Source organism: Aptenodytes patagonicus, chromosome 12, assembly GCF_965638725.1.
Source record: "Aptenodytes patagonicus chromosome 12, bAptPat1.pri.cur, whole genome shotgun sequence".
Taxonomy (NCBI): domain Eukaryota; kingdom Metazoa; phylum Chordata; class Aves; order Sphenisciformes; family Spheniscidae; genus Aptenodytes; species Aptenodytes patagonicus.
Window position 1 is genome coordinate 1,985,185 of NC_134960.1, and position 27,062 is coordinate 2,012,246.

The 27,062-nt window shown below is 43.5% G+C and overlaps 1 protein-coding gene across 9 annotated transcripts in view; it reads left to right on the forward strand.

Moving 5' to 3' along the window:
• The window catches only part of SHROOM1 (shroom family member 1), a 39,812-nt gene that overhangs the window by 8,552 nt on the left and 4,198 nt on the right, over positions 1-27,062 (forward strand). For 2 of the 9 annotated variants that reach the window (XM_076349737.1, XM_076349746.1), the window contains exons 1-7: positions 7,304-7,507; positions 7,604-7,730; positions 7,909-8,112; positions 14,891-15,040; positions 18,558-21,440; positions 22,666-22,736; positions 26,273-26,854. In XM_076349737.1, coding sequence (XP_076205852.1) covers positions 18,663-21,440; positions 22,666-22,736; positions 26,273-26,854 — 3,431 coding nt within the window. In that variant the 5' untranslated portion in view covers positions 7,304-7,507; positions 7,604-7,730; positions 7,909-8,112; positions 14,891-15,040; positions 18,558-18,662. Of the gene's footprint in view, positions 1-6,277; positions 6,391-7,303; positions 7,539-7,603; positions 7,731-7,908; positions 8,113-14,890; positions 15,041-18,557; positions 21,441-22,665; positions 22,737-26,272; positions 26,855-27,062 lie in introns of those variants that run through there. The other 7 variants (XM_076349738.1, XM_076349739.1, XM_076349741.1 and 4 more) reach the window with 7 other exon arrangements.

A 27,062-nucleotide genomic window follows, 5' to 3' on the forward strand; every position in this document is an offset into this window, starting at 1 on the left:
GAAAATTGCTTCTTTTAATATATAAAATCAGATTAAAAAAGCAGAGATCAATTGCAGCATCTTGTATATCCACTTACAGGAATTTCCAGAACAGACACCTTCTGCGCTTCCTGTTTTCTGCTAATAACTTCTTACAACTTTAGCACGTGAAAAACATCTTGAAATGAAAAACCTTGTTCCTGGGTTTTTTCCATAGTGAAAACTCTCACAAAAGCTGAAAACTTCCATTGTGCGTAGCTTGCAGAATAAGGTCCTTATTAGCAGAAAAGGTTCATAGGAAAGAAAATGTATGCTTCCTAAAACAGCAATCTTAAACGTAAAATGGCTTTGTATATTATTCTGTCATCCCAATGCCTCCTGAAGTTCAGGGAGATTCCAGAATTTAAATTATTAACTGGCATTTCCAGACTGCTGGCCAAGTGAATGCTTACCAAATGTGAAGTTACGTGATTAATGAGCCAGGTTTGCTTGGAGACCTCTGAAACTCTTTTTAGTGTTTGATTGTTAGAATAATATTGCTTTTACTTGTGAAAATGTGTGTGCTCAAGTTGCGTTGTGAGACAGGCTTTTTTCAAAAGCTACGTTCAAGAGACATTAGTTCAGATCCTGCTGGTTTTATGCATTTATAAGCTCCACTGCAGCAAACAGAAGCATATGAGAAAGAAATACCTGTTATCAGCCGTTATTCTGAACTGTACTTAGTGCCCAGACCTTCATGTTCTGTACCCCTGTTGACCCCGTGTAATTTTTGCCTTTAAAAAACGCACACTGCTGGACCAAGCTGCTGGCAGAGTCCGGGGCTTCCTTCGCTGTACGTTGGTTTATCTGGGAGCGTGGCAGAGCTGCCCCTCTCTGTATCTGGAACTTAATCACGTAATGCTCCTTTTCTTCATGACATCTAATGGCTACATTATTTATTTAGCCTCCTCGTAACAAAGACACCATTGTACTTGAGTGTTGTGAGAGAACGCGGAGAGCCTGCCGCTGCCTTTGCCTTGTAACTGGATCGACGTAGCACCAGAAGCCCTTGTTATTTATTTATTTTTCTAAGTGCAGAAAGAGGGGAAGGAGCATGTACCTGATGACAAAAGCGGGCAGCAGCTGGCATTTCTGCTCTTCAGCCGGACCCTTGTCCCAGGGGAACCATAACGTCCTTCTCTTCTTACTTCGCTCACATTTTACAACACTTAAAAGATAAACAAGTAGGTCACCGTTTCCTTGGGAGTTGTTTGTTAGCATCCTGCCTGCTCTTTAATACTTAGATACAAGCGTGACTCCTGAACAAATTTTTTAAATGTAGTGACAGGTCTCGTTTAAATTCTAGTTTTATAGTTATCTGTGAAAAAAGAAAGCGTACAACTTCTGACAAGTGACGCATTGCTGAAACAGAATGCCCTATTTCTTTTTTGAGTGCCCTTTCATTTAGGCAATGTAAAGAAAGCGTTTTGCCATTGATTTGAGCGGAATCAATATCTGTCTCAAAAGTGGATTTCTGGTAAGCCTCTGTTTGCTGGCTGAGTGCTGGATACACGTTGGTGTCTCAGGTACCGCACCACCGAGGGTCCACCCCCTGCCATTAGCTCAGGTGATCACAGATTGGAGGGACAAGCCCTAATGCTTTTTGTGTTTTGCACCCAGACTCCGTTTTATCTCGAAGGAAGCTCGGCGCAGCGCTAACGCTGTGGGCGTGAAGTGACTTGGGATGAATTTCTGTTACGGCATGAGCTGCTGGGATGGCTCGGTGCCGCTGAAAAGCGGCCGTCCTGCCCGGCAGCGTGCTCCTCTCCTCTCCCCTGCCATTGACTTGACATTCACCCAGTTCCTCTGTGAACTCTTTCAGCTCAATAAACCAGCAGAAAACTAAATAAAAACCCTGAATGGCTTCTGCCAGATGAGCAAACTGAATCAACTCGGCAGAGTCCAGCAAGCACTAGAGCTGCAGCAAGGCCAGTGTCGGGGATAGGAAAGAGAAATGGGAAGAGAAGGGGTGAAGGCAATCTCTCCCCTTTCAGCAGCAACATTGACTCAGCTGCATTTCCATTTAAATGGTTTGAGCAGATTCTGCTCTGAGGCCCAGGGATCGCTGGTAATCTATGACCCATACAAAATGAGGTTCAGCTGGTTTGAGAATCAATATTAAACAGTAAAATTAAAACCACTTATCCAGGCTGGTACAGCCCCTTGATTCAGAAACCGAAACATCCCACTGTTGCGTGATACGGTATTCTCTAAAGATTTTTTCTGTGGGTTCAAAGAGCTCAGATGCTGGTGGTATAGCATTTAAATGTGCTTACAGCGTGGTTTCAGCTGGAAACCTTGTTCGGCTAAATATTGTTTTACTTTTCTAATGAGGCTTTCAAATACGATTTGATTGTTCTCACCTAAAGAGCTACCATTATATATTTTGCCAGGGACAAATCCTGTAACCTGACTCAGTCAAAACTCTCAGTGAAGATTTACGTGACTAAAAGTGTGGCTGTGCTGTTTGGCAGCAATACCAGTTTAAGGTAATTCTTGGCGACTGTGCTTTCCCCAGCACACAGCTGCTCCACACTGCAGCAGAAAATCCTACTCCTTGCAACTGCTTGTATTGCTCTGAATTGGGAAACCGGCCTTAAAAGGAGCATGAGCAAAGGGAACTTCTGTAAGTTGCTTTGGCTGCAGAACATTTTGTATCGAATTGGGGACTGAAGGAACACGGGGACCTGTCTTCGATCCAGGGTAGATCAGTATGACTTAGAACAATAGTAGTGGCTTTGCGTTACCTTTCTTCTAGAAACTATTACCAAACAATTCACTAAATAATAGGAAATGCTAAAAAATAGTTTGTTTGCTGTGATGTCAGTCAGAAGGATTGACTCCTGTAGGAATTACTGGATTCTAGTGAAAAAATAATGAATATGTGTCTATAATAACACTGTCTCTGCCCTGCTAGTTAGTTTGGTTACTAGGTCGGTCAGCCACATCCGTGAAGTCTGGGATTGACGAGGTCTCTCAGGGATATTATTTTGTCTATTAGACTGCTGTTACTTGGATGGTTTTAGTGGGTAAAACCCAGGATTTTTATTTTTACTATATATCTGTGCCACCATTGACCTAGTTTTTGAAGCCAGGAACTCCGAGCAGCCATCTGTATCCCAGCTGATGCCAAGTAATGAAAATAACATTGAAAGGTAGTAGCCCACTGGGCGATTGGAGGGGTTTATGGGTAGCGTTTGCTGTTCGTGTTGCTTCCCCCTTTGGATTTCACTTTCCCACACCTGGTAGAAAAGGCTGGGAAGGCAGATGCGCAGGGAGCAGCGCTGCGGGGCGAGGGGGGCTCCGATCAGCCCTGCCCACAGCTCTTTGCCTGCGTGAGGCGGCCGAGGAAGCACCGAGGTCGCTGTGGTTTTTACTTTATCCTGCTGCCTCAAGGGACTCACCCTAGTAACCAGTGACCGATTTGCTGTATTTGGGGCTGTGTGAAAGAAGACTGTCACAGCCGTGAGAAATTATTTTAATGTTATGTTTATCTGATATCTCTACAGTCCATCAGCGTTCCTCTGATGTCGGTACGGTACAGCTAGTGCTAAAAGGGCAGTGGCAGAACGCGAGATGCCGGTGAACGGTGAGCAGACATCTCCCTTGGGTGTTGTGCATCGCTGATGTTTTCTGCATTTTAGGTCCTTGCCTTCAGGAGCTGCACACAAGTGCAGAACACATCCCAGCGATGTGCAGATTAAGCAGAAGTTCTGTAAAGTAGCATTAAGAGGCAAGTTTTGGCCCGTAATCCTAATTACTGCTTTTCTTACTGCCAGGCAATTTTGTGCAGTGACTGTGGCAGCGTTCAGAAAGGAGAGGCATACTGATGGCAACCACTGACATCTTTACCATGAGTATTATGAGATTTTTATGCATCTCTGAAAGCATTAGCTGTAAAAATCAAAGGATTCCTGCAGGTCTTAGCTCTCAATTAAGAAATCCACCGTGTATATCGGTATTTCTGGTTGTGAAGAAGAGTTTGAAAACATAATGTAAACGCACTCTAAACATTTAGGAACACAAGGACAGATAAAAAGAACCTCAGCTCTGTTGTTTTTACAAAATCCTTCGATTGTTTTTACTCTTGGCCCTGTTTGTTGTTGTTACCATGTGAGTTTATAGATAACAAACCTAAGCATGCTTTTTCATGACTTGTAGATCTCCCGAGAATACTTCAGTTATTTCCTAGTGGTGATGAATGAATGGCTGGTGTGCTTGTGTCTGGCACGACAGTACGGTTTCTGCCTTGGTTCTGTCGTATTCTCTGATTCTAATGTATTGTAGTGTTTTTAATTGCCAAGAGCAGCTGTAAGTTCTCTTTTTTGGGGTCTCTCCATCACATCTCATTCAACCGTTATTAGTCATTAAACATACTAGCGCATTTAAGTCGGGGCAGGGCTGTGGTTAACCCCCATCTCTCAGGAGTGCGTTTTTCTTGCTGTCTCTCCTGAGCAGCTCTGCTGTCCTGGGATTGAATCTGAGGATAGAGCAAAGCGCAATTATTCAGCCCAAATCTACAGCGCTTCACGCAAAGGCAGTGGGAAGGTTTAATTGTTAATACTTGTGAAACATGGATTTACTGTGACGGTTGGGGCCGGGAAGGAGCTCTAGCCCTGCTCTCTGTTAGCTCTGCCGAGTGTTTCGCATGCTTGTGGTTTCAGCAGGTGAGCGTGGCTGCACTGTCCTCCCCGGTCGTAACGCAGCTGAATCCAGCCTTGGAACAATTTGCCATTGTGAGATACAAATCACTAGAGCTGTGGACCATATATAGTATTTAATAACTTCTTTACAAGGCAACTGGTTTATAATTTAGGAGGAGCATTTGGAGGCATGTGATTTATATTTGAAATAATTTTATAATTAGTGAATGCTATTATTGTATGCATAGTACTGTGTATTATTGCAAGCTACTAGTAAAACTTCTGCTGGTTTAGAGTTCCAGGTTACATGATACGGTGCTGACAGGGCTGTTTTTCTGAGGCTTTGCACTGTTTTGCAGAGTTTCCAGTGATTTGCTCCGAGCTGTTGCTAACAGTCTCCACCCTGCAGAAGCTTTCAGCATCCTCAGGTTAGGAGGGAAGTTGTGTTTGCTTCTGAGAGTCTCACGTGTTTTAATGGATTTATCCTGACAACAGTGTGGCAAGAAGAGTGTTGTTTATCCCCAGTTTACATACAAGAGACACTTCATTTAAGGACACTTGAACTTTGATGTCTGTACAGTTCTTGTCCAGAGCGGTCAGGAGGCAGAAGTCGGGCGCTGTGCTGTGTCTGGAAAAGCCTGGACGCGATCTTAACCTCGATGTGTTCAAATGTCTTAAAAAAAAAACAAAACAAAACAAAAACAAAACCCAAAAAACCTCAATGTAATGTAAGGGCCAAACCTTACAAAGATCTGTGGCAAATCTTGGCACTAAAACCAAATTCTCCGAAGTTAGTAGCCTAGCTGCTGAATTCAGCTATCCCCGCTGTGCCCAGGAGAGGGAGGAGTTAGTGCATCCACATTCTGAGGCATAGGGTGGAAAAATGATGACTTTGGCTATCTGTATTTTTTTTCTTTTCCTTGTGGTATGTTTGAACCTCTTTTGTTCATGTAGGACTTAGGGTCACATTTGTCTGCAGCGCTTCAACAAATCGGTAATCTCTGACATACCTGCACAAAACTTACTGTTACAGAAGAAATGCACAAAACCTCCAGCGCAGAGAAGGCACGACCAGCATTGCCAGCTCTGTCCCCGGACGAGAGCTTTGCTCGTGACCTGGTGGGAGGCGTTGCTCCAGGTTTGTCTTTTTCCTTCCAAGCTGGCATCACGCAGTGCAAGATTTTTTTTTTCTTCTCGTTTCTAGGACCATTGGAAACGGTCCCCTCGGCTCCTGCTGCAGAACACTTGACTCGATCAGATACCAAGGCACTGCTTTGTGAAAACAGTATTTAATGCAATGACTGAACACCGAGTTAGTTACTGAGTAACTTCCCGGGAGCCCTTCTCTGTGCTCTGGGAGTTACTGATCACATCATGTGCTGGTGGAAAAAATTAGGCTTAGAGGTAGCCTATTTGTGTGCAGGATTTTGAAGAGGAGCCTGAACGGTTGCTTGCACAGAAACCTCAAACATGGGATAACTGAATCATCAGTGAGCTGTATTCCAGAGGCTCCCGTGTTCTCCGCATGCACAGGAGATGTGGAGTTGAGATTTTCTCAACAAAACGATCCCCGTCCCCTCCTGCTTCTGCTGCTCAGTAAACCGGGGACGGATTCTAAACTCTCTGCAGTGGCTTCGGCACCGCCCGGCTGGAGAGTGTGGTGAAGCCAGGCAAAACCCAAAGGCTGAATCTGCGTCCCACTGGAGAACAGTCTGCTCCTTGCCACCACGTAAGAACTGAACGTAGCCACAAGCGAGCGGATTATTTTTGTAGGAAACGTGGAAGGAATCCCCAGTTTTCCCTTGAGAGATGATACATAAGAACAAATCGGAGAGCTGTTGCCTGCGTGGTGTTATCCAGGTGGCAGCTTAGTTTGAGGAAAGAAACAGTGGCATAAAATCAGCTTATTTTTTAAGCCCAGCTGGAAACTAGCGGGAATTCATCTCACCAGATAAGGATGTTATAAAATGTTTGTATCGGGCTCCATCACATATATTTGGAGGCAGGAAAGAATTTACTGCAGAGGCTTGAGTTGATTCAGAGTCACACAAACTAGATGAAAGCCTCAGTCTGTGTGCCTTCTGTGCTGTTTTAGGAACAAAACACTTAAAAACAAAAACAAACAAAACCCCCACAACCAAAACCATTTAAAGAAACCCCACAGCATATAAAACACAGCTTCAGTGTTTCCTTGAACTGTATTAACTTTTATTGTACAACGCTTTTTCTCTCCCCCTCTGGAAGTAGTATGTAATTTTTTAAGAAAATCAAATTTAACTACGTTGTTGGTTTAAATCTAACTACGTTCAGTTGGATTTAATTAGCTTTTGTCTAGTAGTGCTTCTCAGCTGCCCCAGAGCAAGGGCTCTTGGCCAGTGCGCTATGACCCCCGGCTGGGGACAGCAAAGGACAAGGTGCGGTGGAGCGAAGGATGCTCTTCTGGTGATGCCGTCCTGGTGGGATGCACGGGAGGGGAGTGCGTTGGGTCCCGGCGGGGCAAGGGCCTTGCCTGCTCTCTCTGCTGTGGCCTTGGCAGCGTCTTCATGGAATTTTTTGGTTGTGCCCACGCGGGAGTCGTGGCTGCTGCCCAACGGCTGGGCGGAAAAAGCACCATCGTTAATAATTGACCGGTGAGATAATGAAATAGCCGAGCCTGCTGTTTGCTTTCCTTCCTTTTCCACTGCCACTGTAACGCTGTGCACGGCGGAATGTAATAAACCAAAGGGCAGTTTCCACCGGTTGAGGCAGAGAGTTGTATATGAAAGTCACTTGTGCCTCTTTAATGCCCGGGCTGTGCGTGGAGCCGCCCGCTGCCTCCAAGACATCCCGGTCGCGTGGCGGGCCAGGTGAGAGATCGGGGAAATCGCCTCCGACGCGGTACGAGTTGCACTGAAAACACTTCAGATTCTGATGTTTACAATTTCTTTTCCGCTGACTTTCAGATCTTTTCTGTGGACGTAGCTGGAATGTGGACCCAAAGCATTAGCTTTTGTTTTCTAAAGAGAAAATTGGAGGTAGAAAATTTGCGCTAGCTATACTTACTGTGAACGTGTGCTCAGATCTCTAGAGGTAACTAAGCCAAATTTCAGTGTGTGTATATATTTTAGATGGCTGTATCTGGTATGTATTGTCTCTCTGTAATTCAGCAGTTGCTGTGATGCCTATCTGTATATTTGCTTTATGCAAGCAATGAGAATAACATTCTGGTTACTCTGTGTTGCTTGTATCTTGTTTGCTGTAAATCCAGTAGCAACAGACCCAGGCGTGAGCTAGTGGAGGTGGCAGGAGAAGAAGGAGTAACGTTGGAAAACCAAGTGTCGAAGTGTGATTTCTACTGATCCTTTCTCCCCACCAAAGACGAACTCGGCTCTCGGGTTTCTTCTAGAGCATCTGCTGCCAAAGTCCATCTGCTCCCATCCAGAGGCACCCTTCTGTAACAGCAGGAAAACAGGTGAAGGAGCAGGATATATCTTGGAAAATATTAAAACCACATTTTGAAATGTTTAACCTGGGGTTGCAAGCAGCCTTAGGCACATGTGATTACACAAGGCAGCCTGAACTTCAGGGCTCATCCTCTGTATCTCTCCGTGTGTGAGATGACATTTTTCATAGGGAAATGCGTGAATATGACCAAATAAGTGAACGAGGGCAGAACTTAATTTATACCAGAAAATTTATCTTTAAAATGCTGAAATTATTAGCGTGTTATAATGTGTAAGGGACCAGTCTCACACCTGTTGTGGACATGGACGGTCTAGTGTGCCACCTCTGGTATGACCATCAGTCTAATACAGGTGCAGGAGCTCTGCTCCACCCTTGGGCGTGCAGATTATGTATTTTTTTTGCAGAATAAATAAAATCTAGGTCCATGGTAAATAGAGGAGGTAGGAGGTCTGGCAGTTAGACTTTTTTACACAGAAAATAGTTACCTTGGTACAAATGCACGTAACAAACACTGCCTATGCTGGAGGGTCAAGTGGCGAGGCTGATGGTGAAATGCAGGTTATGGATGACCGATTTGGGAACTTGAAGGGGAGGTTTCCGTAGAACACATTAAGTGTAGAAAGCCATGTCTGAAAAAACTGGCACCTTTCTATTTGGACAGGGACTAATTGGCATGAAGTGATGCAGACAGGGAATCACTTGATCTCTCGTTTGTACGCTAACCAGGCGATCCTCTAAATGAAACTTCCACCTCTCTCTGTTCAATTACTCGCCTGTTGTCAGAGGTGGAGTTAAAATCTTCTTAAAGTCTCTGTCATTATTGCTGTAGGCACTGCCTTTTCCCAGAATGAAAGGAATTTATGCTTTCCCCAGTCTTTTTCCTCTGACGTCTCCTGCCAATTTTGCAGCATGTCTGAATACTGTTTGCAGACCAGGTGCTTAATTTCTGCCCGTGATTCCGAGCAACTTGCCCCCCATCATTAAACCTGTAGTAACACAACTAATAGATATTTCCAGATTATTTTTAACTACTAATACAGTTTCTCATTGTTTGTTATGGAAACCAGTGATAATAATGTTTAGTGAGATTAAGAATAAATGCTTATGAATTCTGCCCAAATGAAAGATACGGGAATATACTTGAATGCAGTACTTGCCAAAGGAGTGGACCAGTCTGACGTATTATGTCTTGTATATATTTGGTGTTTTTCTCTTATTCCACTGGAATGTTCTATTGTAACTGGATATTACATTACTGTCTCCCTCAGCCCAAAGGCAGGCACAATTATGTTGAACATCTGGATGAATTAGACTGAAAACAGACATCCTCTGGAAAGGAATAGTTTCTGTTTCTTATGTCAAAATAAGAAAGTTAAAGAGCTAATGGCTTTTTTAATACCAAATTAATGAATATTACTTCATAATCCTTAATTTGTATATAAGAAAATGGAAGTGCTAATATTGTTTGCTAATTGCATTTTAGACTGGCAACGGGCTATGAAAGAATGGAAAAGTTACATGCTTTATTGGGGGTAGTAAGTTATTAAAAAATTAATTTAGGAGAAGTGCTTAGGAGGCAAGAGTGCTGCGTCCTGTTCCCTTTGTAGGACTCTGAAACGATTTTGTGGTAAGGCAAATAGTCCTACTGGTAGCGACAGTATATGATTAAAGTTTGCAAGATAAACTCTGAGGTACAAGGAGGTTGTTTTGTTAGATGAAGCTCCATTGCCACACCTCTGCTCCCTTTCTCTCTTTTTCTGTTTTTCTCACGTGCTCAGTCTCCTCCTCACCTGCGTTCGCTGTTACGAAGTTTTCCAGTTAGCACAAGCTGACTACTGTGCTCTCCTGTTGTCTGGGAGAACCTGGGTGAGCCGGCTTGGCCGTGCCATCCCTCCGCTCTGGGAAGATCTGGCAGGATTCTCTGCCCAACGTTTTACGTGTAGGCGCTCCTTAGATGGGAACGACTTTGGGAATATAGTGAAGGGAGTGCGAGTGTTTCTGTATCGTTCATGAAGTTCATAGTACGCAGTCTAAAGCTCGCCAAGTTCAGCAGAAAGCTTCTCATTAAATTTAAGGAGCAGAGAATGAATTGTTTAATCCATCTTTATTACATTTAAAGGCCATAATCTAAATACACACACACATATATTTATATACATAAATAATATATATAATCCCACTTGATTAAGTGTGAACTGGACGCTGCCCCATACCCAGCCCGGTGCCTCTGGATCGATCTGGTCTAAAGCTGGAGCAGCAGCAGCAGTGTTTGTTCTCATGGCAGTTTTGTCTGTGGAAAACATAATTGCAGCACAGAGAAATTGGAGTCTGCAGTCGCTTTCTGTCTGGGCCTCTTGGGCTGTAATGACAGAGCCATCCATTAAGCTTCTGAGAACAGCTTTATGTTATAACAGAAGAAAGCATGTACAGCTGCCAGAAAACCACTGTTCTTCAAAAGATAAGATGACTTTATGGCATTTCCCAGCCAGCCAACTCTCACTCGTAAGTTTGAGTGAGATTTAGCTCTCCCAGAGCTGTAATGAAGCCCAGGACAGACAAAGTCTGAATACGTTTGGTTTAGGATGCGTGGCAATTGGTGGAGCTGCCTGGTGTAAGCACTTGGATTTTTCTAATTACAGGCTGTTACTAATGGACATATTTTTAAAACTGTTTTGCACAGACCACTAACCAGCTCTTACTGTTAGTTATTCTGGAGTCAAACCACACATCCGTGGAAGGAGATGTTGAACTGGATTTCACCTATTGAGAGGCCAGTTTCTTCTCTTGTGGGCTTGACTTGATGCCGAAGCTGTGGGAAGCTCGGTGCAGTCAGTAGTAGGTCAGGGGGACTATGAGAACTTTATTTTTCTCTGATGTTTCTTGGACAGCCTTGCAGGCAAGCAGTCAACAAGGTAGAAATGAGAAAACATCTTCTGAGACTGCTCTTACCACTGATCTATGAGCACGTGCTCATGTTGCAGCTTACCCTGTTCCTGGAAATCAAATCTCTTTTTCCTTGCTCTCTGTTAAAATATGATGGCTTATCCATCAGGGAGAAAGCAGTCCTCTGAATGTGTCCTGATCTATTTTGAGATTTTTTGCCTCTCTATTTGTACTGAGTCAAGCAGGGGAGGGAAAAGTTTTCTGCCGTTAAAGAGCAGCTTTCTTCCTAAACCTCTTGTGTGTGGGGGGAAGGAGACTAGTGAAGGCTTTTTACTTAGTTTGAATTTTCTTCTGCGTTCTCTAGGCTACTGGATAATATATACTAATTCTAAAGGAACATGTCTGAACAGTATCATTAGCTTTTTTTCTTTCTGAAGTTTTGAATTCTTTGGAGTCTGTAATTCTTTAATGCTCTTGAATATTTTTGAGTCTGTTCTTGTAGCCTGTAAAAGCAGTATGGATGGTAAATTTCTGGCATCAAATGAACTTGATTAGATTTAAAAAAAAAGGAAAGAAAATTGTGATGAAGTAAGAAGGGATGAAATGGAAATGATTGGAAAGAAATGCATACGTTTGGGATGAAGCTGTGATTTCTGGCAAAAGCATTTTTTTTGTGAAGTGCTTTCAGAGGTAGAAACAAAAATGTTTGGTGTTCAGTAGATTAGGGAGTAATGATGATGGAAGCCAATAGAAATTTTTGAGGCTGAGTAAGGAAAGTCAGGGAATTCAAGGACAATGGAGAAGTATGTGGCGGGTGACTGCTCTAATTAAAAGGTCAGACTCTGTTGGGTGCTCAGAAAAGGTCTCTCACAGGGCTGTGAAGAGTTGCCAAACCTGGTCTTCCTCATTAAATCCTTGGCCAGAGACCGGACCGCGGTTCTCGGGTCCAAAAGCATTTTATTTGGACCACAGCTTTTCATCAGCCAAGTATGCACGTTACTGAAATGCCACACGTTCATGTCCAGCAGTGAGATGTCATCACTGGGTGGGAAATGACTCCAGGGAAGGTGTAGGATGGACCTGTTGTGGCATCGCGGCTCGAGCCAAGCTCCCACGCTAGTCAGCAGGAATCTCCTCCTTCTCCAGAGAGCTAGGCATGGCTAAGTAAGGAAGTTTTGAAAGATTTCTATCCCCCCGCCACCCCTCCAAAAAAAAAGGGGGGGGGGGTATTGAGATGCATTATTATTTTCATCCTCCTCTAAATTACTCAAGATACTTTCATAGCTCCAGAAAGCCTTAAGTCTGTATCTATGGTTTTTAGTGGAAATGTTTACATTCCTCAAACTATGGTGAAACTTATTTCTGTGCACACAAGGCATAAACCTCTAAATCCCATTTAGGCTCTGTTTTGAGAATGTCTGACACTTCGACTTCCCCTGGCTCTCAGTAGCAGGGTAAGTTTCCCACTGCGCCTGTGTAAGCCAAACTTGAAAGTTTGTCCTTGGGTTTTGATGTATGATATCCTCGGCAACCGTTAGCTACCTGCATGATAGTTCTGGAAGTTGCACTAAATAAGAAATCTGGTTTTTTAGAGTCTCCAGAAATCTTTGCAAGAAAAATACAGATTAGCAGAATGTGTGTTTTCCAGTCATCTGAAGGGGATGTCATCTGATGTGTTCTCTTATGCTGCCTTCCTGTTTGAAACCTAAAGCTGAAGGTCCTAGGGGATAAAATTGCTGAGTATAGATTAGAAAAAAATAATAGTTTAAAAAAAGCTAAGAGAGAAACAGTGGCTTTCAGAGACGCTGGGCACAAAGATGATCATACAGCCACACCTTCCTGGATGTGATATCCTTCCCCTTCTCTCGCCCTTTCAACAATCATGTGGAAGTGATGGAATTTGAAGACTTCAGACATTTGTCTGGAATTTCTGGATATTTCACTCTGGTCAAAGGAGCAGCTCTTACTGAGATGTGAGATGTCTGGAAATGAGATACAGTCACTGAGAATGCATCCATGTCGTGCATGTACATGGATTTCCATCCGGGGAGATCTGGGAACCTCTGCTAGGTCAGCGACTGATGACCTACCGAAGGCGTCTGTGATGCCAGAGACTCTGTACTCGCCCTCCCCAGGATTTCAGACTCTCTAGGCTTCCCTGGGACAGCCAGTAAGATTGTCTGCTAAAGCAGGAGTCTCACAGATGATGTTTTGGTAGCGATTAGATCTCACGGTCTGTGAAACTGGAAACTGATGGGTCAGGCGCTGCAGACTGTGCAACTGATCGGAATCTGAAGAATTTTGGCTAATATTTACATCAGGTGTTTACCCTTTGATAAGAAACAGGTCATTCACAAACATGTACATGACATAATATTGGTAGGTGGGTCACGGTGTTTGCTTTGCATTTCACACACTTATCATTCTCGTTGCTTGGAGAACAGTTGCATATTGTAGTTTGATACGGATTAATAGCTGGGTTTTCCCCCTTTATTTCCATGGAGCCATTTGTTTTAAAAGGGCAGTTTTACAGAAATAGATCTCTGAAGCTTTCCACATGCCAACATGTTAGCAGGGTGTTGCCTTTGTCTCCGTAGTGTTTTGGAGGAGAAATCCTGTTTGGTTTTCCAAAGTTACAATTCCTCACCCATAAACACCAATAGCCCAGTCTCAAAAGAAGGTTTGAGCTCTGCTTGTGTTTATTAAGGAAAATGCTCATTCTTGCTTCTCTGATGGAAAGATTGTGTTGGTAAACTTTAAGGGAACTGCACAGGTATGCAAATGTACTGCGTGGCTGTGTTCAGTGCCAGGGGCTGTTTTTCCTGGGTTGTTGAGGATAAATCAGAGGCTTGATAAAGAAAATAACCTGTGTTTCAGATGGGTGACACTTTGGGCAAGCATTGTATATAACTGCAGGTGAGTTATGGATCAATTAGCAGCACCTAATACAATGTAAATGAGGTCAAACAAGAACAAACTGTAAGTGGAAGGAAGCTTGCCCTTAAAAGACAGGTAACTTGTTAATTGCAGTCTAGAGTCGCTGATTTTTCTCTGTACAGAGTTAATTTGCCAGAGACGTGAGGCTTTGACCTACTAAGTTGGTTGCAAGGAATTCAAGATTGTGCAATACAAACCACCTTTCCCTAGAATTAAGAGGTTGAGGTGGTGACTGGTGTTTTCACAGCTGTCTGTGAGGGACTGGAGACTTCAGCAGGACTCTTCACCCGCACTGAATGCTCAGGGACGGGATTTGGTAAATGTTTGGGTGAAGAAGTTTTAATGCAAGCACTGGTGCCTGAGTTGAGAAGACGTACAGCATGGGCTGTAACAGTGTGAATTTCCTGGCACTGCCTTGCCACTACTATTTTTTTTTTTTCTATTGTGGTGGAAACTTGGAACAAATCTTGTTTTGAGACATAAGACATCATTATCTTAGCCCAGAGACAGACCAGCCTTGTGTACACAACGTCCTGTGTCATCTGGGTTTTGTTCTTCCCCGGCCATCAGCCTGCTGTGAAGCATTAGACAAGTCCCGTTCCCTACGGAGACCCTGTTTCTCTTCCACGCTTTTGTTCATCTCATCTGTCTAGTTTGTCAGATCTATAGAGCAAAGAGTGCACATTTTATATTTGCAAACTGCTTTGCGTAGAGGACTGTGCCCTGTGTAGGGTTTCCTAGGTAGTACTGGAGTAAATATAATAAATAAGTGGATGGAAGTCAAGTTAGCCTTTTTTTAAAACATGCAAACAAAGAACAACAAAACTTTGGATCTTAATAGGTTGTTGGTGGCTTTGTTTCTTCCTTGAGCATGGAGTGACACACTCTTGATACGCTTCCCTTCATCTTCCGGTGTTCTTGGTTCTGATATACTTTTAATCTAACGTTTTTCTTTTTGCTTACAGAGGTTTACAATGAAAATATTGCCAGCCTGTCTGGAACGTGCACGTTGTATTAAAGCCTTGCCAGGGCATTGCTAAGACCCAGAGATGGTGCAGTCCATGAGGGTGCTCTACCACCTACCAACTGAGGAGAACAAGAACATCATTGTTAATGTCAGTTGAGTTTTAAGTACATTAAGGTTTTTTCTTTTCCATGTGAAAGAGAAGGCAGTTTTCACGTAGTTCTTTGAACACATTGAGATCAATGATTCTGCTTCCAGGGTTTAGGAAGCATCTTCCCCAAAAGAAATATGACAGGTTTTCCCTAAGATGTGTTTCAGTATCGTATTATTTAAATTTTAGCAGAGGCTTCTGGAGAACAGTATATTACTTCAGTTCTTAGAATTTTTCAGTCACTTCAAGGATGTGAAATTGCAAACTTGGTCTTAAGCGAAACAGATACGCAAAATGCGAGCCATGGCGAGGGTGGGACCAGAGGCACCCAATGCGGGGGGAAGCCCTCTTGCTTATCTGGCACTTCTCCATGGAGCAGAAGGAAAGGCTGCAGGTAGCTTCAGACAGGCAACGGGAGAGACTGCACAGGAGGAGCAGATGGAGGAGGGAATGTCCTATGAGCTGCAATGTCCTCCTGCACCTGCTGCAAAGAGGGACTCAGTGCTTGCTGCTGCTGTTTCCAAGTCAGATGTTCCTACCTCGGTCTTCTAAGATATTGAAATTATATTTCCTATTATTTCTGGTATCTTCATAAAAACCTGAGACAAAAATTCTTCACTCTGTTGCCGACCTCACTGTAAATCACGAACAGGTAGCTTGAAATAATGGGGGGAAGGAGATCTTGGGAAACACTGGTATAGGAAACCAAGAGAGTACTTTCATTGAGATACATAAACCAAAGCACAACCGTTATTTAAATTCTATGCATAGCTGTGAAAAGTTAGAGCCAAATTCTCGTTGTAAATCAGGGTAGCTCTATTAACTTCAGTGGAACAGTGCCAGCACATCCCAGACAAAGACTTGGCTCGGTCTATTAATAGCAACCGTCGAGTAATGGAACTGCTTGGAGAAGTTCCACTGGAACAAAATTTTGATTAAAAAAATGGAGATAAGAATGACAGAGTAATCTGCCTTCTGGTTCTCTCATGGAATGTGGCTCCCACAGGGTTTGATCCTGTGCACCTCCCAGCACCTCCAGATACCACCGAGCTTGCACAGCTCAGCGAGAGCCGGCAGTCACTGCGGTGGTCCAGATTTTCAGGTGCAGTCTGTTTGTTTAGATAACGTAACAGCGGTGTGATAGCAACTGTGGTACAGTCTGATTCTGCATTTAGTGTCAGTGCAATCATTCTCTCAGCTGCTTTTCTTTCTCTGTAGCTTCAGAAAATCCAAGGTTTTCCTTTCACGAGATATCTAAGGCTTTTATTTCTTTAAATCCTTCAATACACCATCGTGAAAAGGATGGGGAATGTCGTTATCAGCCATTGATGCTTCATGTTTCCTGTGTGACCCTGTTATTCAGGGATAGACGATTAAATTTCACAGATGCATTTTAGATCATCTCTAAAGAGAGAGAGAACTTCTCCAGGCATCCTGGAGTCGGTTTCTTAGTGAAATTTCAAAAAAAAGCCCAGCAGAAATTCCCACTGTGTGGTGTTATGCTGTTTTCATTTCCCAGAAACTAGTTAATTTATTTACTGTGCCCCACCAGTCCAAGTTTCCTTTATAGATTAACTTGTGTATTTTGGCTCCTATCCATCTCTTCCTTTGGCTCAAAATGAATGATACCAGGACTGTCTTTGAAACAAGGCAGGAATGGGAAGTTTTTTTGATTAAACAGCAACATCACCCCTGAAACCTCTCTCCCTGCCAGCTTTATGAGGCCCCACTGCAGAAGTACGGCATTGGGAATGGCAGATTAAGGTCTGGTGAGTTCAACTTTTTTGAAGAAAACAGATAATAGAATCGTAGAACGGTTTGGGTTGGAAGGGACCTCTAAAGGTCATCTAGTCCAACCCCCCTGCCGCGGGCAGGGACATCTTCAACTAGATCAGGTTGCTCAGAGCCCCGTCCAACCTGACCTGGAATGTCTCAAGGGATGGGGCATCCACCGCACCGAACAGGTTGCCATATGTAATATTCTGGTAGGATTTGGAAACAGTTTGCATCTCCTCAGAAGATGTCACATGGAGCAGCTTGTCACCAAAGGTTTTCAGGACTGTTTGTTTGCTTTCTTTTAATAACTAATCAGTCTTTAGAACTCATTTAAATGAGAATTACTAAACAAGGTCACTGGCTAGTACGTACCTGTCTGGCTTGCGAGGTTCAGTCTTTTATTAGGGGTTTGTATTACCTGTGAGCATGTCAGAGGGGTTTGAAGCTGGTAGAGGTGGTTGAGGGGGTCACACTGGTAGAGTGTGACCACCTCCGGTGTGTCTTCTGTTGGCCTATTAAGTGGGCTGCTTGTTGCAACCTCATTTGTTAAACAAAACCTGCATGCGTCGTGTATAACAATCAGAGAGTAAATGTCAAGTGCTGCTAATAAACACAGACTGTTTTCTAGACTCTGCAAAAATTGTGTATTTGTTGTACATGGACTCTAAGCTGGTGCTTTTTCTAGTACATTTGCTATGTTTGCAGGGGAGTTCTCAGCATCAGTCATAAAAACATTTGGCTGTCTTTTAAAATCTGTGATTTGTTACTGACAGCAGAATCTCTCATCGAGATACTCTATCATCTCATCAAGCCACTTTCTGTAAGCCTCTGGGAAAGGTTTTCCAAGATATGTATTTTTGAGCACAGATGGAAATGGCACGGAAGCTCACTTAAACGACAAACCATTTTCATCATGTTCATGAAATAAAGTATGATTTGGTTCTTGCTTCTCTGAGGAACAACGGAAGCCTTTAAGGAGGGGGGAGGAGGCTGATAAGACTGATTATAATCATGATTTCTTCCTATTTGATAATTCTTCTGGGTTAATCTGTGCACTGCTTGTTCAGTACAGTTGTCCATGGGGCACTGACGCGTCCAACTAACTGTCCATGTGTTCATATTTCTGTGTGAGATTTTCTGAAAGGAAACGCGGAGGCGCTGGTGGGGTTTGGGGCACACGTTGTGTAATGTCCTTGCAGTCACGTAGTTGCAAACCCCCATGCTGTTTAGGTCAGGGCTGCATCCATCAGAATGAGAGCTGGGCACTGATCCACGGTTGTGAGCGGTTTTGGAAGCACAACTCTAAGTCACTTTGAAACTTCAGCCAACCAGGTGCATGTTGTATTTAAGCACCTCCAGGATTAGGCAGCATCTGAGCTGGGATTTTCAACCTCTCAGATTTATTTCTAGACAGATTCAGAAACTAGTTTTGATTCTGGCCCTTGATATTTTGCAATCATAATGAGAGGGCGTCTTCTAATTGTATGTATAGTCTCTTAGATTTAATGAAGATCTGGAGAACTCTTGTTATTAAAGACTTAGTTGCTCTGTTTGTGATAGAGGAAATGATCATTCCAAGATCCTGATAATTACTGAAGCCAGAAATTTACTTCTGGCTACTCTAAATACTATTTTGAAGTTCTGACCTTGAGCATGTGGGCGATGCTCACTGCCTGATCTCCCCAACTGCAATCAGAATCCTCCCACTGAGTCTTTCTCACGTGTTTCTCTTTCTTTTTAGGATCCTCTAGATATTATTGGAATGTGACTACAGAGAAAAATGTGCTTTTCTAACAACTCAGTTGTGGACATTTAATCAGACTTTGATTTCTGGAAATGCTACAACATGGCTTCGTCTGGGAATGAGATAGAAAGATGGACTCACAGGCAAGGTGGCAGAATTGGGGAGCTGGTAGAGCCTGTGACCTCTCCTGAAAATGGTAATTGTCTTTCACCAGCGAAGTCGATCGGCAGCGTAGATCATCTCTTGCACCTCCCTGGAAGAGTAGACTCTGCTTACAGCTCTTTCTCAGGGGGATCAAATGTTCCAGAGTATCCCACCCCATCGTGCTATGGTGAAAACTGCTGTTTGCCTCCAGAGCAGGTACCATACATGGACTCAGAATATGTAAGAGGTATTTATAATCTCAGTGCAGCAAACTCTGACCTCAGATGCCTGCATCCATACAAGGTACCAGACCTGAGCATCCATAATAACTCCCACAGCTCCAGTCCCGCTGAACGCTGTGGAAGCACTCCTACCCGAGGGACTTTAAATCAGGGACCGCTGCCTCTGGCTGCACCTCCACCTTCTCCTCCCACACGACTCGATAGCTATAAAGTCGCTAGACACCTTGAAAACTCAAGAGGGAGACGCAACTCTGGAAGTCACAGTGAGTGTAGTGTGCAGCCAGCTCCTTGCGTGCAGGACAATCGCTTAGCAGATAGGGATGTACCATGGAGTCAACACAGGGATGAGATTACTGAGCAAGATATAGTGGCTGCTAGGAGAAAGACTCTGGAAAACAAGGGCCTTTCTTCTTCTGATTCTACAAACGAGGTATGTAGATCAAAAATTCAGGGGTTAAAGACGGAGGAAAATGGAGAGTGGAGCTCATCCCAACAACCTATGAAGAGAAGCAATCCACACATTTTCAGCAGACCTTCTTCGTTCATTTTTCAAGAATATTTGAGGACTGACTCTGTGGCTAATGTCCCTAAAATACTTTCTGCTTATACTTCAGTTCATGCTTATAAAATTCCTGAAGAGATGAACTCCCGGTCCTACCACCCGGTGCATACCAACCCTAGCACTGTTAATGATACACAAGAAGACAAACAGTATCCCTGCAGTGTGCGTAAGCCAACTTTCAGAGAAGCAGATCTGCGAAGCGCAGTGCCAGAACCCGGCCAACAGTGCCCGCTCCGTGCCGAGTTGCATTCAGACTTGGATCAAGATGTGTTTGAGGACAGTTGTGACTTAAAATATATGGAGAATGCTCTTCTAATTAAAAATGCGTCCAGGAAGCTGAACAGCTGTACAGACGAAAATCAGTGCTATGACTCCGAAGGAAAAATTGGGAGTGACGTTAGGGAACCACTCCTGAGTCAGCAAGCCAAAATGCAGAGATCATCACTGTCCTGCAGCTACGATACTGTAGAAGCGGAGCACCCTCTCTGTGAGGAGTCGGATCAGGGAAATAAGCAATGCTATGATAATACTAACCAAATGTCTTTTTTCAGACCGGAGGAAGATTCCACATCTCAGTTTTTACATGAAGTCAAGAAAGAAAAACAGGCTAATAACAGCAGTCCTGACCCTAGCACGCATCTAAAAGAAGAGGAACCTCCTGTTCAGAAATTTCAACCTGAATTTCAAAAAGAGCTCTTAAAACAGCTTCAGGATGATCTTGCTGGTGAACAAATAACCAGGCAGACGACTCCCATGCTTTACTATCTTTCTGGGGGGAAAACCACCAACATCCTGCACCACAACAAGCTTGCCCAATGTCAAGAGGACTCAAGGAGCTCACCAAGGGAATTTCCAGGAAGCAGCTACTCTGCCTCAGCACGGTGTCTAGAGATACAAAGGGAAAGCAATCAGCTTCAAAGGACCAACCACCACCATCAGTGCAGTGCTGATGATCTCCTGCTTGAGACTGAAGATCTCATTCTTGGGAGTCCTGCTTCATCCACGGATGAGAGTTTCAAGAACGACTATAGAGAGAAACTTAAAGTGGCTCAGAAAAAGGTTCTGAGAGAAACCTCCTTTAAAAGAAAAGACTTGCAGATGAGTTTGCCCGTTAGACTCAGACAGAAACCCTCTAAAAGGCCTTCAATCGAACACCTTAGGTCTTTCTCGTTATCCAGTGCAAGCGAGGATGCCAAACCTGTTCCTTGTTCCCCTTCTCATTTAGAATCCTTGGAAAGTTTCAATAGAGATGAAGAAATTAAGAGGCCACAAACAGGTCGAATAGGGGGAAGGAAAAGGGTAACAAAGGAGCAAAAGAAACTGTGTTATTCTGAACCTGAGAAACTCGATCAGCTGGCAGATAAGGAAGTACCATGGAGTCAAGTCAGGGATGAAATCACTGAGCAAGATATAGTGGCAGCTAGGAGAAAGACTCTGGAGAACAGAGGGAGGGCACTTTCCAGTTCAAGTATCTCCAGGACGGAGCTGAAACAAATCCAGCATACTGCACTTATTGAATACATGGAACGAAAGATTAATCAAAGGCCAGGTAGTTCACAACACCTCCTGCTGCATAAGCCGCCCCTGCAGAAGAGGCTGTCGCATCCCAAATGGCCTCCTGGCAAGGTTTCCAATCCAAACGGGAGCAGGAAGGTGCAAAACAATGAGGTTTTCTGCCAAGTTTTCTCCAAAGAAAAATCACCAGATGTTTCTCCTCCTTTGGCTTTTGTTCCCCCGCTGAGCGTGACCAGCAGGTGCGATCCCAGCTCTGATGCTGCTGGTACGGCGACCTTGAAGCACGACCCGTCCCCCAGCAAAGCGGACGGGAGCTGCACCGGCAAGTGTGTGTCAGCTGAAAGTCTCCCGCAGGCAGATGCTCCTGCATCTGGGAGAGCTCGCGAGAGATCAAAATCGACTCCTCCTTCCACACAGGTAAGAAAGATACTAAGATAGTAATTATTGTTTGAGTCCAACTTATGACTGTCTACCTGTTTTAGAGAACTGTGGGACTATTCATGTGAAAAACTGCTGAACATCACGAATGAGGAATTAAGACTTGATTTATTCAATTATTTTTTTTTTTAAGCACGCAATAGACAGATGATAGATGTGGAGGAGAAGCCACATTTGCTTAATCCATACGAAATGCTGTGTAGCTGTTTGAAAGCAAGATGCATGCTCTGGTTTGCAGTGTACAGGAGCAATAATTTGGGGGGATTTGGGGAGAAGTGCTACCAATTTTAACGCGTTAAGTATTTCTGATTAATGATAATTCATTATTCTCAAAAATATTTTGTAAGAAAGTATTGCAGACAAACAAGGTGTCCTTTAATGTGAAGAGTTACAAAAGAATTGCAAAAGGAAGGAAACTTCATACCAGCTGACTGAAACGCATATTTGGTCTGGGCAGAGTCATTTGTTATCGTTCAGCAAGTGCAGAGGTAAAGGCAGGGAGGAAGAGGAGTGTCCGCTTCAAGGGACACGCTGCGCCAGCGCCGTAGGCTCTGCTCGAGGGCTGGACAACGCCAGGCATGTGAGGGTCCCTTCCAGAGCTACAGAGGGGCGTGCGCGGGGTCTGGCACTCAGAAGACGCGTTTGCAGAGAACGCGTGCTGTATGCAGGATGACGCTGTTTGTGTTTCAGCGGTCACTGTTGTTAACTACAGCAACTTCATTAGAGCGCTGTCCCAGAAAAGGTTGTTATAGAGGGATTTTTATAAATGACCAACCTTTTTGGGTCCTGAATCTGAAGGACAGTAGCTGTCAATATTGTTGTCAAGGAGAATAAAGAAGATAAAAGGTTCAGAAAAACAAATAATCTAATATACTACTAACGTTACCCAACTGAAGAGGCTGACAAACTTCCACCAATGCTGCCTACTTTCTGAATTGTTATGAGAGTCAATGAGAGTATGTATTTTGTTGCTAGCAGTTCTTTGGTTTTCTAGGAAAAAGAGATGGTTGCTACCTAAGAAGAGCATAATAGCAGTTTCATTAATAAAAGGAGGTAGGCAAACTCAAAAATAAAAACTTTGGTGAACCTACTCAGAGATCTGCTGTTGGCTTCTGTTTCCAGAGATAACAAAAACAGGAGTAAAATTAAGCAGCTGCCTAGTCTGAAAATGCCGGTTGTCCTAGTGTGCTGTTTTCATTTCCAGGACACTTACAGATGTGCCGGTGGTGCAGCGGCACCGTCTCGGCGTTGCGAGAGCTGTCTCGGCACCCCCAGGTAAGGCTGCGAAGGCTGTGCCTAGGTAGAGCCTATATCCAAGATGCGTGAGCTCCAGTGGCAGCCGTGGTTGTCTGCTTCTGTCCTTGTGTCTTGGGATCCTTCGTTGCCCATGTGGGAATATTCATCTGCTACACTATTTGTTTCATTTTGGGGCAGTCTTTAAAATCATTTCTACTGTCTGGAGCAAAAGCGGAGAATTCAGAGTGTACCTGAGGCGCTCTCCCTGCGGCAGCCACTCTTCTTCAGATATCTGAGATCACAGCTCCCTCATCCGAGCTCCGGCGAAAACAGCACCTGCCACAGCTCGGATATGCCCAGTCCTGAAAAATTTGTGTAATCACAGTGTGGTGTAATAGGGGCTTTTGGTCTGGGTTTTTTTTTAAAGGAAAAAAATATTGTGCCGTTTACACATAGCTAACTAGAAAGTTTGTGTGTTGACATTTATTTGCTTGTTTGAGGAGCATCAGGGAAGAAAAAGATCTGAACTTTGTCTCAACAAGGCAGTGACGCTGACACTTGTGTAGTAATCGAATTTCCACTGTTTCGGTCATTCAAAAAGATCCAAAGGGTTTCTGCAGGCTTGATTATCTTAGGAAAAAAATTGTATTTTTGGTAAGATTTTGAAGTTTTTCTTAGATTTCCTAAGAGGCTTAGCAGGTCAGCATGAATGTCACTGGAAGTTCTGGACAGAACAGTAACATCAGAAACATATCTGATCATAGCTCTCTAATACGTACTAAGTAATGAAAAGATGAGAACTCCAGATCTGGTTTCATTAGTAATTAATTTAGATGATCATCTTTGGGAGATAGCTGTAAGTACAGGTTTCATTCTGTTGTAGTTTTATCTCATTTTTTCTCTTTGTTTTCCTCCATGAGAAAGTGCTGTTGAGCCGTGGTAGAAAAGCCAGACTAGACTGGGCATGTTTGCAGTATTAATTACTCAAATAAAAGTTCCAGCTGGGACCAGCAGGAAGAGCAAGCTACGATCATTACCCACTCCGACAGTGTCCGTAGGTTAGTGGAAAAAAGCTTGAGAACTTTATTATGCATATTCTGCATTCATTCAATTCCACGATATAATTTTGAGGTAGTTTTCACTGATACTATCCATTTTCTGTGATAACTGCTGCAGATAGTTTGTTCAGCCTACAAGCTGGTCCTACCCCCTGCCATTGCAATAGGCCTGAGAATGAGTAAGAATAAGGCCCAGCAATGCTTGCGGTGATTTTCTCAGCTGTTTCTATCTCTTCTCTTCATCATCTGTCACTCCATAAACATTTGTCAATCCATGATCACAATATTGCATCGTCACCACGTTAATTTGGGTATCGCAGCGCAGCATCACGTTGCGATGCCGTGGTGTTTTGCAGGGGGTGTTTCTAGCACCTTTTTGATGGAAAGGCTTTCCAGCATTAAGGGCATCACTACATCGCCAGGACCAGGTGGTTCAAGTCAAGGTCAAATGAGTTTTTTATTTTTAATTGCAGTGAAAAGGTGCACATAACAGATAAGGTATCTCTAAGTGACATTGTTAGTCGTTATCTAGTATGAACTATGATTAAATTTCCCTTTGCCAAGCTGACTTCATTTTTTTGATGAAAAGCTAAAGTTGACTGCGTTAAAGCTGCAAAGTAGAGCTGGAAGAAGGGAAACTATGAGAGAAGATGGAATTTCAGAAATAGCAAGACTTTCATTGCTGAGCCACAGCACAGCTCAGTTTGGCCACGTGAAAACCTTTGTATCTCGCCAGCGCCTGCTTGAGCCGGGTAAGCACAGCTCAGCTGCAAACCATCCACGCCCTCCACAGAGCCCCACATCTGCGTCAGGAAACCTGCCCAGACAAGCAACGGCTGGAGATAGCGTGGGGCTCGTGGGATTAAATATAATAGTCCAAGCATGTGGAAGCTTTCCTAGCACAACACAGTCTGCTGGTATTTTCTTAAATCTAGAAACTGTTCTGTGTGTGTATCTTCACCGGGGGTACTGCAGTCTCCACTGTTAGACATTAAGTGTCTTCTTCACTCTCCACTGCCCCGGTCTCTTTCAGGAAGAGAAAATGCCTCCCTTCGTATCTCCACATATGGCTTAGGAAAGACTCACACCATCCATAGAGACAGGGTTAACTAGTACCTTTAAGGGAGGGAAGGACCGATTGCTGCATTGCTTTTATATGTGACCTTAGAGGAAGAGCTAAATGAAGGTGGACAAACTGCAGTGAGCTCCCTGTGCCTGTTTTGAGGGAGAAAATTTTTGCTTTGTGCCTACAACTTTGAAGCTCCTATGTCAGGTTAACATAGTTAAATCAGGGTTTATAAATCTTCCTTCCATCTAATTCCTCTAGCTTTCCTCTCTACTGTCCCCTCATAATCCTGTTACGTTATGAAAAATTTTGCTAGAGGAAAAAATAGGTTTGTTCATGCAGTCATGATTAATACAATAGTATTTATATATACAGATGCACCGACTTTTTTCACAAGCAGTTCCATGGATGTATACATGAACATTAGGGATTGCAGAAGATGGTCTCCGTGTACTCCAATCATCTTGTATTCTTGCAAATTCTGGTCCAAAGTGTATTTTTAAATTACGTATCTCTGCTTATTCTGTCATCCTGAATATAATTATTTATGCCCTGCAGACAGTAGCTTTTTCCATCAAAGTTTCTTCTGAAGTGTTGCATCAGAAAACTCAAAGCACTGGGTCAGACGTGCGTTGGCCAACTCAAAAGTAGAAGTTTGATCTCAAAATGGTTAACTGAAAAGATTTAATAAAACTTTTACTCAAGTCTAATGGCCATTTCAAAACAGAAGCCTCAGATGAACAGTGTTTCCTCTGTTGGTATTCAGTTCGCCTAAAGAGAAGGAAGCACTAGATGTTTTCTCTGAGAAGGACTGAGAAGTGATGCACAGGAGACAGTGACGGCTAAACCGGTTCTCACTCTTGGGCTGGAACATTCTCGCAGTAGAATTAAGGTGTAAGGAACAAGACGGTAAAGGTTTGCCCTCTTGCAATACAGTCACTGTGTTACAAGAGAGCTGGTGGAGGAAAATGCAAAGTGCAAATCGTCCTCCTGTTGCTGCCGGGTGGTGCCCAGATGTGGCCTGAGGAAGTAAAGGTCTCGGCAAGCCCCGGTCCCCGCAAGTGTCTCGTCCTGTTGGCAGCTTGCTCGCCAAGGCGAGTGGGATGGCTGCGTGCTTTTCATCCGTTGCTCAGACAGCAGCAGTGTGACGTTTCGGGGCACTTTTTACCACGGGTTTATTTCAGAAAACATGTATGTTGGCCATAATTAGAAAATGAGAAATTTAATGGGGATTCAAACAATGGGGAGTGGTGCAGCTAGACATTTTACATACTCCCTTCTTTTCCCAAGCAAAATTAATAGGTATTACAGAATCTGAATTTAAAAAACTTTACTAAAAAGAGAAAGCTGGAAAGATAATGATGATTACCTGTAGCTGCTTAAACAGTCTGCAAAAATATCTATTGTAGAGGAGGTGTCTGGAACAAAAGGAAGTGTCTTCTTTCTTACAGTTTCCGTGATCCTGAGAAAGATGGATGTAAGAATCATGAATATAAAGACAATGACATAATTGGACGTGCATGTTGTCAGGATACTAAGGAGCTGACTCCTGAAACCTCTGTTCCTATCCCAAGAAGCGGAAGCAAGGAAGATGCTCAGGTGGAGGAGGAATGCAGAACTCAATCTCTGAATGGCAGCGCTTTATTAAAGTGTCCAGAGCAGCAGCCTGCACCTTCTCCAGAGCAAGTAATGTACTGCCACACAGCGTTAGCTCGGCCTCACCAAGGAGACAAAAATACAGCCAAAGGTTTAATTGCAAAGGAAACATCCATGCACAATAGCCAAGATGATACTTTCCCCCAGAGAGAGACAAATCTGCCCAAAAGGAGACTGCAGTCTCCTGAAGACCAGCGATACGAAGAACTTGCTATGGAGATCATTGCCAAAGACAATTCTCTGGTTGATATTCTCATGCCTCATCCTGTTAGAAAAACTGCTCTAGACCTGATGGAGGGTCTTTTTCCTGTTAACATTTCCATGCTGGATAAATCACACAGAAAAAAGGGAGACGTACAGCATGCGCAGGAGAATGAGTAAGTAGACAAAACCAATTATCCAGTATTTTAAGCTATTTTAGCGAATGAATATCATGTATACACTAGTAGTAAGATGATGTGAGCATAATTTTTTATTTTTTTCATTAGCAAAATATTTTAGCTTTCCGATTCACATATCAAGAAATATCTGAGGCTATGGGTATTTGACAGAAGAAATGTGGTTCAGCGATACCTTATTAAAAGG